This window comes from Cyclopterus lumpus, chromosome 8 (assembly GCF_009769545.1).
Source record: "Cyclopterus lumpus isolate fCycLum1 chromosome 8, fCycLum1.pri, whole genome shotgun sequence".
In the NCBI taxonomy this organism is placed as follows: Eukaryota; Metazoa; Chordata; class Actinopteri; order Perciformes; family Cyclopteridae; genus Cyclopterus; species Cyclopterus lumpus.
The window spans coordinates 21,942,336-21,954,420 of record NC_046973.1 but is presented as its reverse complement, the minus strand read 5'-3'; the positions used below and the strand labels follow the sequence as shown (position 1 = coordinate 21,954,420).

The 12,085-nt window shown below is 45.5% G+C and overlaps 1 protein-coding gene across 1 annotated transcript in view; it reads right to left on the bottom strand.

Moving 5' to 3' along the window:
• LOC117734771 (trinucleotide repeat-containing gene 6C protein-like) overlaps nucleotides 1-12,085 on the bottom strand; it is a 37,639-nt gene that overhangs the window by 5,862 nt on the left and 19,692 nt on the right. The window contains 14 exon segments of the mRNA XM_034539037.1: nucleotides 507-617; nucleotides 979-1,128; nucleotides 1,654-1,830; nucleotides 2,069-2,233; nucleotides 2,322-2,467; nucleotides 2,469-2,554; nucleotides 2,721-2,804; nucleotides 3,059-3,178; nucleotides 3,493-3,672; nucleotides 4,192-4,410; nucleotides 5,132-5,218; nucleotides 5,325-5,485; nucleotides 5,851-6,036; nucleotides 7,563-10,097. Of these exon segments, the coding sequence (XP_034394928.1) occupies nucleotides 507-617; nucleotides 979-1,128; nucleotides 1,654-1,830; nucleotides 2,069-2,233; nucleotides 2,322-2,467; nucleotides 2,469-2,554; nucleotides 2,721-2,804; nucleotides 3,059-3,178; nucleotides 3,493-3,672; nucleotides 4,192-4,410; nucleotides 5,132-5,218; nucleotides 5,325-5,485; nucleotides 5,851-6,036; nucleotides 7,563-10,097 (4,407 nt within the window).

Genomic DNA, 12,085 nt, shown 5'->3' with positions numbered 1-12,085 from the left:
CAATAAAACTAATTGTAAGACGTGAATTTGGTCTCTTACGTGGTGACGCCAGACAGAAACTGTTGGCTACGTCAGGAGACTGTGGAAGTGAAGCCATGTGAGTGCGTCCGGGCCTGGACTGTGTATGTATACAGATGACTCTTGTTTGTTATGATTAAATAATGATTATTATATACCTCTGGCTTCGGAGCTTCTTCTTCCAAGCACCAGGCAGCTCGAGATTCTCTGAACTTTTACAGTACTTAAAAGTTATTTGATATTTATGAAAAGGAGAGCACTTCCCGTGCCACACACAAGGAGGAAGGATATACACAAGATACAATAACACCGCAGGGGAAATAGGCACTGCAGTTGAGAGAGAGCTCAAGACAATCCTATTTAATCAGAAGAATGTATGGACAGGTGAGAGGCTCTGGTTGTTACAGTAATAGGAAGGAGAGGATAATGTTGATGTGCAGTTAATTCAGCCACAGTGTGGGGGGGAAGGTTATGGATAAACCATGTACCTGCATCGTCTGTCTCCGGGGACGACAGACTGAACGAGCTAGTGTAGGCACTGACTGGCCAATCACTGGACGGAGGCAGAGCCTCGTTCTGAGATGAAGTGGGAGTGGAGCCTAAGCCGATGCAATCAACAAACAAATAGACAAACACAAACAAATAAGGAAAAAGTAGCAGAAAGAGAAAATGGAGTAAAGGAAAAATGCATGGCAAATGATGACAGTAAGCTGCTAAGAAGAAAAGACTGGCAAATGACAATGGTTATAAAAACAGTTAAAAGTAGGAACATTACGAACAGAAGAATGGGAAGCAGGCTCTCTGGTGGCAGCCGCTGCGTGATACTGACAGACAATTTAAAGTGGACTTTAATCGATAGGGGCTTGCTCCATGAAAGCATAATTCAGGACCACAGCACAAAAACCGCCTTCTTAGTTACTAAGACAAGAACTCAGGCCTGGCTTGAAACCATGCTCTCACCTCCGCTCCTGTCCCGCAGCAGGTAGCGGTTGACATCATGGATGTTGGTGTTAATGGTGGGCCCGCTGGGGACACTGCCGGGAGTCACGTTAGGGTCGGTCTCAGGGTCAATATTCTGGAGGCCCTTCCAGGGCACACCGGGGCAGAACTCTGAAAAACAAATGTTAACAAATGTTTATTGTTGTTGTTTCTTTCAACCACAGGATAAGTTTAAACATAACCTATTGACTATGTAATGTGTATATTAACTGCTACCAATCAGCTGGTAACCAGGCATCAGCTTTGGATTGGTGAAGTTTAACTGGACGGTTACTATATTTGTTTATATATTGAGTGATAACAGCCCTGTGTTATTGTACCCCATCCAGTCCAATTATGGAAAAGTGATGATAGTGGTGGTAAAAATGTTTAAGTATGAAAGTAATGAAAAGTGCTCTGGTAATATCTGTATTTTACTTGCTACTCTCTTTTCAGTTCCCTTATTTCTGAAAAAGGAAATCAATAAAAGTGTCATTGACATCACTGAACAATTTCACAGCAAGAGCAAGCAACATAGCAGAACTGTTTCAAGTAGATGGCAACATGGCTAACAACAGGAAACAAACAGTTAACAGTAATCAGCATCTGGCTCCCAACGACAAAATATCAATAGAGAGTTCTTCAAGTGTTCCTAACCTGGTGGCCAGTTAATATTGGTCCCATTGGCCATCTTATCACTGGTGCTCTTGCCCTGCCCCCAGCTGTCTTGGGGGACCAGGGGGCTGGTAGGTGACTCTGAGCTGGACATCAAGTTGTAGGGGCTGTAAGAGTCCTCCAGCTGATGGGGCTTACCAGGGAGGCCCAGGCTGGAGCCTGAGAGAAGGGAAATAAAGAAATAAAATATTCAAGGGCTGAAGTTGATAATAAGGAAAAGTGGTAAAGGTGTTGGATTTCTTTTTCTCCAACCAAGTAAACAATAAAAGACATTGAGAGGCAAAGTCCCTCCCTTTCCGGTTCTTTGATATTGTTGTCTGCTAAGGACATGATCTGCCTTCATAAATATATACTTTGCATCAGGTTTAATTACCCAGAATGCCCTTTTTTTCCTCACCATGCTTGCCCAGGTTGGGCTCCAAAGGAGAGGAGCTTCCAGAGAGGCTTTCTATGGAGTTGGGATGCGTCCACTGCGACAAGCGCGATTGAGGCTGAGGGGGTTCCTTCATAGACAGACTTCCCACCTCCATGCAGTTTACATTCATGTTTGGATTCAGTCCAGCTGAGGAGACAGACAACTGTTACCACACAAGCCCACAAGGTTTAACGGAGCATTATCTATTTGCCATTGAAAGGGAAACGCCACTCACAGAGAGAGTATGGGCTGTAGGCGTTGGGAGATGTCTGTGGATCTTTGGTCTGCAGGCCTGGAGCTTGGGGGTGACCCGTAAATAAATCCAGGTTGGATTTGGACCCGCCCGAATGCAGGCCCGAGTGGGGGGGGGGGGGGCTGCTGTTGCTGCTGCTTCATCAGCAGGGCCTGGGCCAGCTGACGCTGGTGCTGTTGGATCTGCTGCTGCATGTTATTGATTGTACGTGCAACCTGGGACAATATTGCAATGGAGACAGTTAGGATCTATAAGGTGTAATTTTCCCAAACAATTTTTCGATCACAATGAGCTTTATTTCTGAAAAAGAAATTATAACTCAGTAAATTTCCGTGATCAGAGTGAGGAATAAGAGAGCAGGAAATGTAGAGGAAAACTCACTTGCTGCTCTTGTTGTCGAATGGGGCCAGAAACGTTGCGCTGCGCCTGTAACATCTGCTGCTGAATTTGTAAACGCTGGTATGCCTGTGTAACAGGAAGAAGTAGGGGTTCAATATCAAAAGATGTCACTGCTTCTATATATCCAGTTCTAGCACAATAGTATCATAAAATAACCATAAAAAAGATGGCTCAATCCACATCTCCAGAAAACAGTTACAGACCAATTCAAAATGCTCATAATGCATTTGGTCTTTGTAGATATTTGCACTCCAATGCAAACAAACTGTTTCTAATGTATCTAATAAAACTGAGAGCAGACCAGGCTAAATGCGACTCACCAGTTGCAGCTGGTAAAGTTGATTCAGAAGGGTCATATGTTGAGGGTTTATTGGTGAGGTTAAAAGTGCAGGATTCAGACCAATGTTTTTTGCTGCAAACTGTAAGAGCTGTGCTTGAACCTGAAAGTATCAACACAATAAAACAAAATGGCTTTATCTCAATTAAAATGTAAAACAGAGTTTGTGTTTGGCGCATACACTGTCTATGTGGACATGAAGTCCATTAGTATTAAGACCTTAGTTCAAGTTTGGAGAGGTCTAAACTGATAAATAATAAATAAGAAACTCATAGCGGAGATGCTTTATAAGACTAATCTAAATTTTAAATATTTATCAATGCATACATTGAATCAAATGCAGAGTATGTATCTATATAATAAGCCAGAAACAAGGCCATGTGTGCTATATTTGTGTTTGTGTGTGTGTCTCTTTACCTGAGGGGACAGAAACTGAGGCACTTGAGCACGTGGACTAGGCTGAGAGGAACTGAGAGGCGGCACTGGCAGCTGCTGCTGCTGCTGCTGCTGCTGCTGCTGCTGCTGCTGCTGCTGCTGCTGCTGCTGCATGGCCCGCGCTTGTGCTGCTCCACTACCGCCAAAAATTCCACTCTGCATCTGCTGAACAGACAACGTCAACTTCAGTCAAACACGGTATCCTTTTTTTAAATGATCATTTTCCCTTAACCTATCCCACCACAGTGAGAGCTTGAAATCTATTATCTACATTCATGGGTTTGAAATGTCATGGAAAGTGGTGTCAATATCGTGTAATGCAGTTGTAGTAAAATATATGATACCCAAAACAACTCGGGAGGGGGGGTGGGGGGGGGGGGGGGGGGGGGGGAGGGTGTTAAAGGTTGAGGTTTAGGTTTTGATTTGTTCTGATTTTGCACCGAGAATATGCTCCTAACCAGACAATCAATGGTGATTTAAAAATAGGGTTAATCTAAGGCGTCTCATCTGTCTGGGAGTAGCATGCTAGATTTAGTTAAATATCGATATAAGTTATATAAGTTTTTGCATGCAGTAAAACAGTCTTACAACTTACCATCTTACATTTAACGTGAAACCTCTTTATGAACTAATCTTCCAGTTCAATATTTCCTACCAGCTATTTGTAAATGTGTAAATTACCTTATCCATGAAGGGCAAGCGGGGGTCTGCCGAGGGGTCTTTGGAAAGAAGCGGAGGCCGAGGGCAGCTCATGGGCTTGTTGATAAGCCCGTTATTGTAGTCGTGGCCGGCTATCCCCATGCCCCGCTTGTCCAGCTCCGTCTTCTTCTCCAGCAGGGCGCTCATGGCCTGGTCCAGGCTCATGTTGTTGCTCTTCAGAGCCTCCTCTGCTGGATCTCTCTGGAAAATAAACCAGAAAGATTTAGAAATATAGAAACAAATCAATGCAAAAGTGTAGGTTATTAACAGTCTAATAAATAGATGTGGGTTACTGTTCTTGCACATTGCTCCAAATGTGCATTAAACAGCCAATCATAATTAGGGCTGCTTATTTTTTTAAATTAAAGATTAATTTGTCAGTTACCTTCTAGAATAATAATTTGGTCTATAAAATGTCAGAAGATTGTGAAAAATGCACATCAACACCCAGGATGACGTCTTGAAATGTTTAGTGTTTTCTGACCAATAGTCCACAACCCAAGGATATTCTAAACAGTAGTAAATATTCACATTTGAGAGGCAGGAAACTGAGAATGTTGTTATTATTTCAAATAAAAGTGATTAATTGAAGATAAGAAATTGTTGCAAATTAATTATCTGTTGATCCAAGATTAAATTAATCAGCTAATAGCTGCAAGTTTAATCACCACCATTCTCAGAGTGTATTTATTATCATTAATTCAACATGTAACAGAAATACAATGATATTTACATTAAAACATTTTAATGTGATGGTTTGAACATTTATTTACAGTCAATGAGCACTTTTAACAGTTTGTTAAGACCATTACTAATTGAAAGTAAAAAGAAATACATTCATAAAATAATCACAGTGTTAGTCCTGAGACTTGACCAAGAGGAGTGCAATTAACTGTAGCAGTTAATTGTAACTTCAACTTACAGGGAAGCCCATGTCGGTCAGCTGTTTGATGAGACGATTCATGATCCAGGCATCTTCTTGCTTCCCTTGGACCTTTCCTTGGGAGAGCTGATGATGGAAAAATCAGCATTACTACACAGTGTCAATAATATTTTACTAGGAAAAGGAAATATAATTGTTTGCCTCAAGGACTATTCTGTATCCTGCTTCATACTTTCTGTGGGCCCTTTTTAGATGCATTGCCCCAAGAGTTACAGGAGGAGTTGCTCTCCTGGGAGGCAACGCTGTTCCACATGTCTCCTTCCTCAGCATCCCACTGACCACCCGTCAAGTTCAGCTCTTCACCTCCCCATCCGTCTTGCATAGGTTTGGGAGCTGGGAAACACACGGCAAGAGAGGATGTAAACCAAGCAGCATTGAGGACACACACCTTGACACATGCCTAATGTGATACGGTTATGATGTTAATAATTAAGAACTTGTTACATGCTTAATTATTACTGACAATTACATTGTACATTACTATATAGAAGTAATATGAACTGGCCACTAGGGGACAGTGTGGATTTGGGGATAAAATTTCCAGTGCTCTCGCTGTCCCATATTGATGTCCTTGATTGACTTGACTCATAAAACAAGAGCTTGCACTATTCAGGAGCATGTGATGATGTTATTCCTTAAAAGTTACACAGATTTGGTAAAGACTAATTATTAAAACCATACAGGGTTAAGCTATTTACCAGGTTTGCAAGATGCAGATGTCATCGCCGGGTTGCCCCGACCATAGCTGTCCGGGTTGCTGTCTCCCCAGCCGCCGCTAGATTTGCTCCAGGCAGACGTCCCATTGTCGACGCTGACCGGAGCGGGTACAGCTTCCCCCCAAGAGCTCTCTGATTTTGTGTGAGAGCTGGATATCTCTCCCCATCCTGGAGGACACACAAGGACAAGGGTCTGTCAATAAAAATACTACCCAGAACAAATACCAATACTTCTAAAAGAAAAAAACGTGCTTTGGATACAATCACAAGTTAATATAATCTCAGGCCTTTTGTTTGTCTCGTTTGACTTTTTTAGACTTTCTCGTAAGAAGGCAGAAATATGTTTTATGCAGACCTAAAATAATTGTATAACAAATTAAACATTACAGTAAGAGAGACACATTCGGTTATTTATGTCCAAATGCTCATTGTCTGCATTTCCTAGAAGTTTCAGTACTACAGAGAAATCAAATTAAAAGTTCACACGCCATTTAACAATCCGACTCAATGTTACTTTGTTACTGGTTGGTTGAATTTACTGTCAATGGCATTGGTCAAAAATAATTAAATAAAATGGCAAAGTATGTGGGTCAAGTACTTTGTGCTTGCTTCAGTTGGCATAGTTATCATAGTAAATCAAACTATTTATCCTTCTGTTTTAGAGTGTGAAGTGCCACTCGTGCAGGAAGTCAGAAACCTGGGCTTGGCTTAGCAGGACAGTTACCAGAGGGAGAAGATACCCATTTAAGATTTGGCGCAGCTAGTTTCCTCTTGGCATGAGAGACACAGCACTGTGGCAGTGCCAGGTTCAGCTTAGCTCTCTCTCTCCAGGGAGAGGTCAAGCCCGAAAGGCTAGTCCAAAATTATAATTAACATCTAACCTTCTAGTATGACAGGCCGAAGTGCTAGACCATGATAAACACGGCATACTGGGACGAACACACTGAAAACAAATGTGCCAACAGTCTGCCATTAGTTCTAAAAAGTATTGTAGAGTTATCCTTCTTTGTCTTTAACCTAGTATAGGCTCAACAGCCTTTATTCTTTCAAAAAGGAACAGCTAACAGGAATCATTTCCTTCCCAATAAAACCTATCTGGAGTCCTCATGCAGGGTCAAGTGAGGGACAGTAGGGGGCGTCAGCTCCTTCTCAGCTCCTATAGCGGCTGACAGATGGTGGCTCCCATATAATCACACACTTCCGATCCTTTTCAAACTATGTGGTGAATCTCTATTTTCACGAGGCACTTTGTAAACAGCATTCTTGTGCTTCCTTTGGGTACCCATGAGAGGTTGCCAGGTTTACCCGCAGAGACGTGTCTGTTGTTGTGAAATGTGAGGAGCCTCATGGAGGGACTGGCCCTGCTTAACTCATTTGGATAGTTGATGTAAATCCAAAGGGGGCGAAGTAGGTCAAGATTTTACCTTTAAGTGGATCAAGAGATTGGCGCTTAACTGTGCTACATGCTAACTACACAACCAGCTTTCATGTTTGACACCTTTACTTTGAACAGTGAAAAGGAAAATAGAAATGCTAAATTATGTGAGAATCCCTTTTAAAATCTGAAAGTTGACAATCTAATTTATCTGTTTTCTATGAGTGAAATAATCTGAAAAGACTTAGCTTAATAGCATAGGGGTGGGCTATGTGGCACTATTACACATTGCAAAATAGTACTATAATGTCTTTCTTACCTTGAGCTATTAAGGGACTCCTGTTGTGAGATGGCCCAGACTGGTTTTGGACAACAGTATCCATGGGCACACTAGTGGGCCCTGAGTTTTGGGAGTTTTGGGTGTGGTTCTGTAAAGGTGCAGGTGGCCCTTGATAGGGGTGATTATGAGAGTGAGAATGGTTATTGTTGTTGTTGGGGCCTGGGGGGTTATTGCCTCCAGTGGTAACTTTAGGCTGGGACTTTCCTGGATTGTTCCTGTCCCACAGGTTGACTGACTTGCTATAGATAACGGGGTCGCCCCAAGCTGAGGTCCCGTCATCTATTTCCATCTTGCGTCGGATTGAAGGTGGGGAGGGCTCTTCCCAGCCTGTGGGGTCAGCTGAGGACTCCTTCTTACCGCCAGCCCAGCTTCCACCCTGCTTCACTGAGCCTGATCCAGCCCAAGAGCCCGTGTTCCCTCCCCCATTACTACCACTGGGTCCATCCTGAGGCTTGGCCCCCCAACTTTGGGGAGGGCCACTGGGACGCTGGCAAAGTGTCTCTCCCCAGCCCCCATTTCCTCCAGCTGCAGGTATCCCAGGTCCTGAAGAAGATGCTGCCCAGCCTCGTGGGTTTTCCTTCCAGCCCCCTGCTTCTCCCTCCCAACCTGGGTTGGTAGGACTCTTTTTGTTCTCCTCTGGTTCTCTCCAGTCCCCTGCATTATTGCTTCCTCCACTATTGCCCCAGCTGTTGGATGCTTTGGGTTGCTCTCCCCAGCCCTGGGATGTTGCCTTGTTGCGAGAATCATCCCTCCCACTTGACTTCTCTTCTGCCCAGGATTGCCCCCCATTCTTGGGTATACTGGATGTGGGGGTTCCTGTCGGTGGATTGCCCCAGCCACCAGGGCCACCTGGGGGCTTAATGTTGTTGGGTGGCTCTCGCCAACCAGAGCTAGGTTGGTTGTTAGCAGCTATGCCTCCACCCCAACCTGAAGCTCCCTGAGAACCAGGCACATCATTTTTGCTCCCAGGATCAGTCCTATGAGAGGGGCCCATGTTAGTGTTGGAGGGCCCCTGAGCGTCGTTTGGAGTGGTTGGTCCAGAGCCCCATGAATCAGCGGCTGCATCATTCTTGCGTTTAGAATTTTTCATGTCCCAGGAGGTGTGCTGGCGAACAGGGGTCTGTCCCCAGCCAGTGTTACACAAAACCCTGGGGTCCAAATCCTGGGCAGGCACCGGAGGAGCTGGATTATCTCTGGATAAGGAGTCTCTGTGCTGGGGAAGTCCTTCCATGCCGTCACTGCTCCCTTCACTTGCAGCAGCTGTGCTCACTGCTCTGTTCCATGGACTAGCCTGTGGGTCCTGGGGAGGAGAGCTAGGGGCAGCCCAGCCTCCCTGGGCATCATCAGTGCGCTGCTTCCCCCAGTTTCCACCAGACTGTTCACCCCAGCCTCCAGAGTTTCCTGCTCCACCTCCTCCACGGCCCCAGCCAGAGTCCCATCCAGGTGCCTCCTTAGATGAAGGTGCCTTTGTGTCGCCACTGTTACCCCATACAGAGCTATTATCTTCTCCATTGACCTGTTGGCCCCCTGGGGGTGTCTGGCCCATGGAACCAAAGCCTACAGGTGCACTACCCCAGCCAGGCAAGTTGCGGATGGGGCTGGGGGGTTCCTGCTTATTAGTGTGATTTGGTCCATCAGTTTTAAGGTTCTGAGGTTCTGAACTGAAAGACACATTCGTGGACGGAGAGGGGTGTGGCTCTGAAGTGTCAGAGGCTATTACGCTACCCCAGGCGCTGCCAATTCCCATGGTGTTGCTGTTAGTGTTGACTCCGGTACAGCTGCTGGTCTGGGCTGGTGGGGGGCCAGGCGGATTACAGAGGTTGGTTGTAGGTTGAGGAGGTGAAATGGTGTTGGCTCCTCCTGAGCTGCCTCCCCCTGTGCCACCACCATCATGTCCCAACATGGGCCAGGCAGACGGGTTGGCATTAGGGTTTAGGTTCAAGTTAAAGTTGGTTGTGGAGGATGATGTAGAAGACCCCCAGCCCCTGCTACCTCCTCCCCCCGGTGGGCTTTCATTCTTCCCTTCATTCCCCACTGAGGGCTGAGGGGGGCAATGGGAGGGTCCAGGCCCAGATCCCCAGCTGCGATTGGCTGCAGCCTGACTAGAGAGCATGCTGGTTCCAGTATGATTGGCAGGACTGGGCCCACTGTTGACCTTGCTGCTAAGGTGGTTGGCAGGGAAGTGGCCTGTCTGGCTATTGGCTCCAGTGGCCATACTCACTGTACTACAACTACTATTACTAGCACTACTACTACTGCTGCTGCTGTTGCTGCTGCTGTTGCTGCTGGCCAGGCAACCAGGGTCAGTGTCCAAAGGGCATCCTCCTGGAGGGGCCTGGCTCTGGCTGAGGGTAATAGAAGGCCAAGCCTCTGTGTCCTTCTGGTCAATGATTAGTTGATCCCAGCCACTAAGATTGGTGGAAGATGCAGTACTTGTGGCACTCCTGTTGGCTTGCAGCTGTCCCCAGAGGGGATTATCATACTGTGCTCCCTGGCCACTCTGTGGGGGCAGTTCTGCAGGGGAGGAAAGCAAAAGAATAGGACATGAGCATGACCAAGAGGATGAGAGAAGAGAGGTATAGGTTATGGACGTCATCACACCCACATATGCTCAGTAAGGTTGAAATACCATGGCAACATATAAGGTGTCTACTTATGCATACACAGACTTCACAAGATGCTTCATTAATGAAAATAAATACCACCCGCACTGAAAATGCAAACACACAGAGAATGACTAGTATGTTAAACAAAGGTAGCTTTAATTCTAAAATAAATACAACATGTATGCACTCTGAAATAATTATAAGACGAGACAATATTCTCTTACTTCTTAAAATACTTCTTAACTTCTAAAAGAGGACCTTTAGATTTCCCTGTGGGTGGATGCAGCACTAATGAAAACAATAAAAGTTACTATTCAGGGGCTATGTTAAGTAAGTATGATTAACTGTGAATCAAATCAGATTCTACCACAACATCTTCAATCTTTAATCAAAGTAATTAGTTAATGGATGCGTTTGTCACATATGAAAAGAGAAGCCCTAAAAGCTAGGCACTGTCTCTTCCCAACAAGTCACCCCAAGAAGAATGCAGCCGAGTCATCCTTAACTTCTGACCCACTATTGTAGTTATGACCTCTACTTGACATGAAGCACATAGTCTGCACCAGCCCCAGGCAGCCTGTTTCCTCACCAACACGTCAGCCTCCATCTGCCTGTACAACTGCTCTGACAAACCAAAATAATACTTTGGCTGATTTCTCTTAGATCCCCATGGAGTGAGTTGAGTGAGCTCCCTGAGTTCTATGATGCATATGGATCGTGTTGGTACAGTTGCAGATCATAATTGCTGCACTGATCAACCTGCTGATGCCTCATTGCCTTGTTTCTGCTGTCCCTTGTGCTGCAGCGGCTTGTTGTTTACATTTGCCTTCACAAGCATGCTAAGTTTGTATGCAAAGACTCTGACTGTACATGAGGGAAGTGACAGCATCTGTGTACCACCCTCTGTTTTCAAGCTTACTTCAGTGCTTGCAACTAAAGGAGAGAGAGGAGTGAGAGAGAAGGGGGGAAAAAAGAGGGCACTGTGTTTCTGACACACACACACACACACACACACACACAGCGCTGTCGTTCTGTAGCGTCTCTCTACTGAGAAGTGCACGACCGCCATTTTCTCAGTCCTGAACCATAGCCAAAAATTATCTGAGCTACCGCCTGTATCTCCACCATTGCTGCTTTAAAAGCATGTATGTCTCACTCAAAATAATAAAAACAAGACAAAAAAATAACACTGGCATACCTGCAATGCACTGTCGCTGCAGCTTTAACATTTGAAAGTGCTCATCCACTCAGTGTGTAGACAGCAAAACACCACAACAGATGCAAGAAGAGCGGAAGACGAAAACACAGGGAGGCTAAAGAGGAATGAAGATAATGAAAGAGGAGTAAAAAATACCTGTGGAGAGATGCCTCCCAACCATCCTGTAAAGAGCTAGGGTTTGTGCGACGTAGCAACCATCCTTGTTTCAATATGTCTGGTCGGCTCGCTAAGCCTCGGAGGCTCATTTTTTAAATGCTGCCAAGAAGTTGCACAGCTCTTGCGCTGCATGAGACAACTCCCACCCCCCCACCCCCCCTCACCCCTCATGTACTCTGATCCTCCCACCAAAACTGCTTCAGCTGAGTCTCTCCTCTTCTATCTATTGCCTCCCTCTGGCTTTATTTATATCATGCTCTATTCCTATCCTGACGGAGAATATTCTCCATCTCTGGAAAAGCTCTGAAAGAACGCTGGTTGGGGGAAGGGATGGGAGGGGGGGGGGGGGGGGGGGGGGGGGGGGGGGGGGGGGGGGGGGGGGGGTTAACAGCTGAGCACTAAGGCCTGGAAACTTTCATTATGCACTCACAAGGCATGCGGTAAAACAAAACAAAAATGGGGCCTCCCCTCACATGAACCCTTCAAAACTGTCACTAAATATTTAGCCAGGACCACACCAT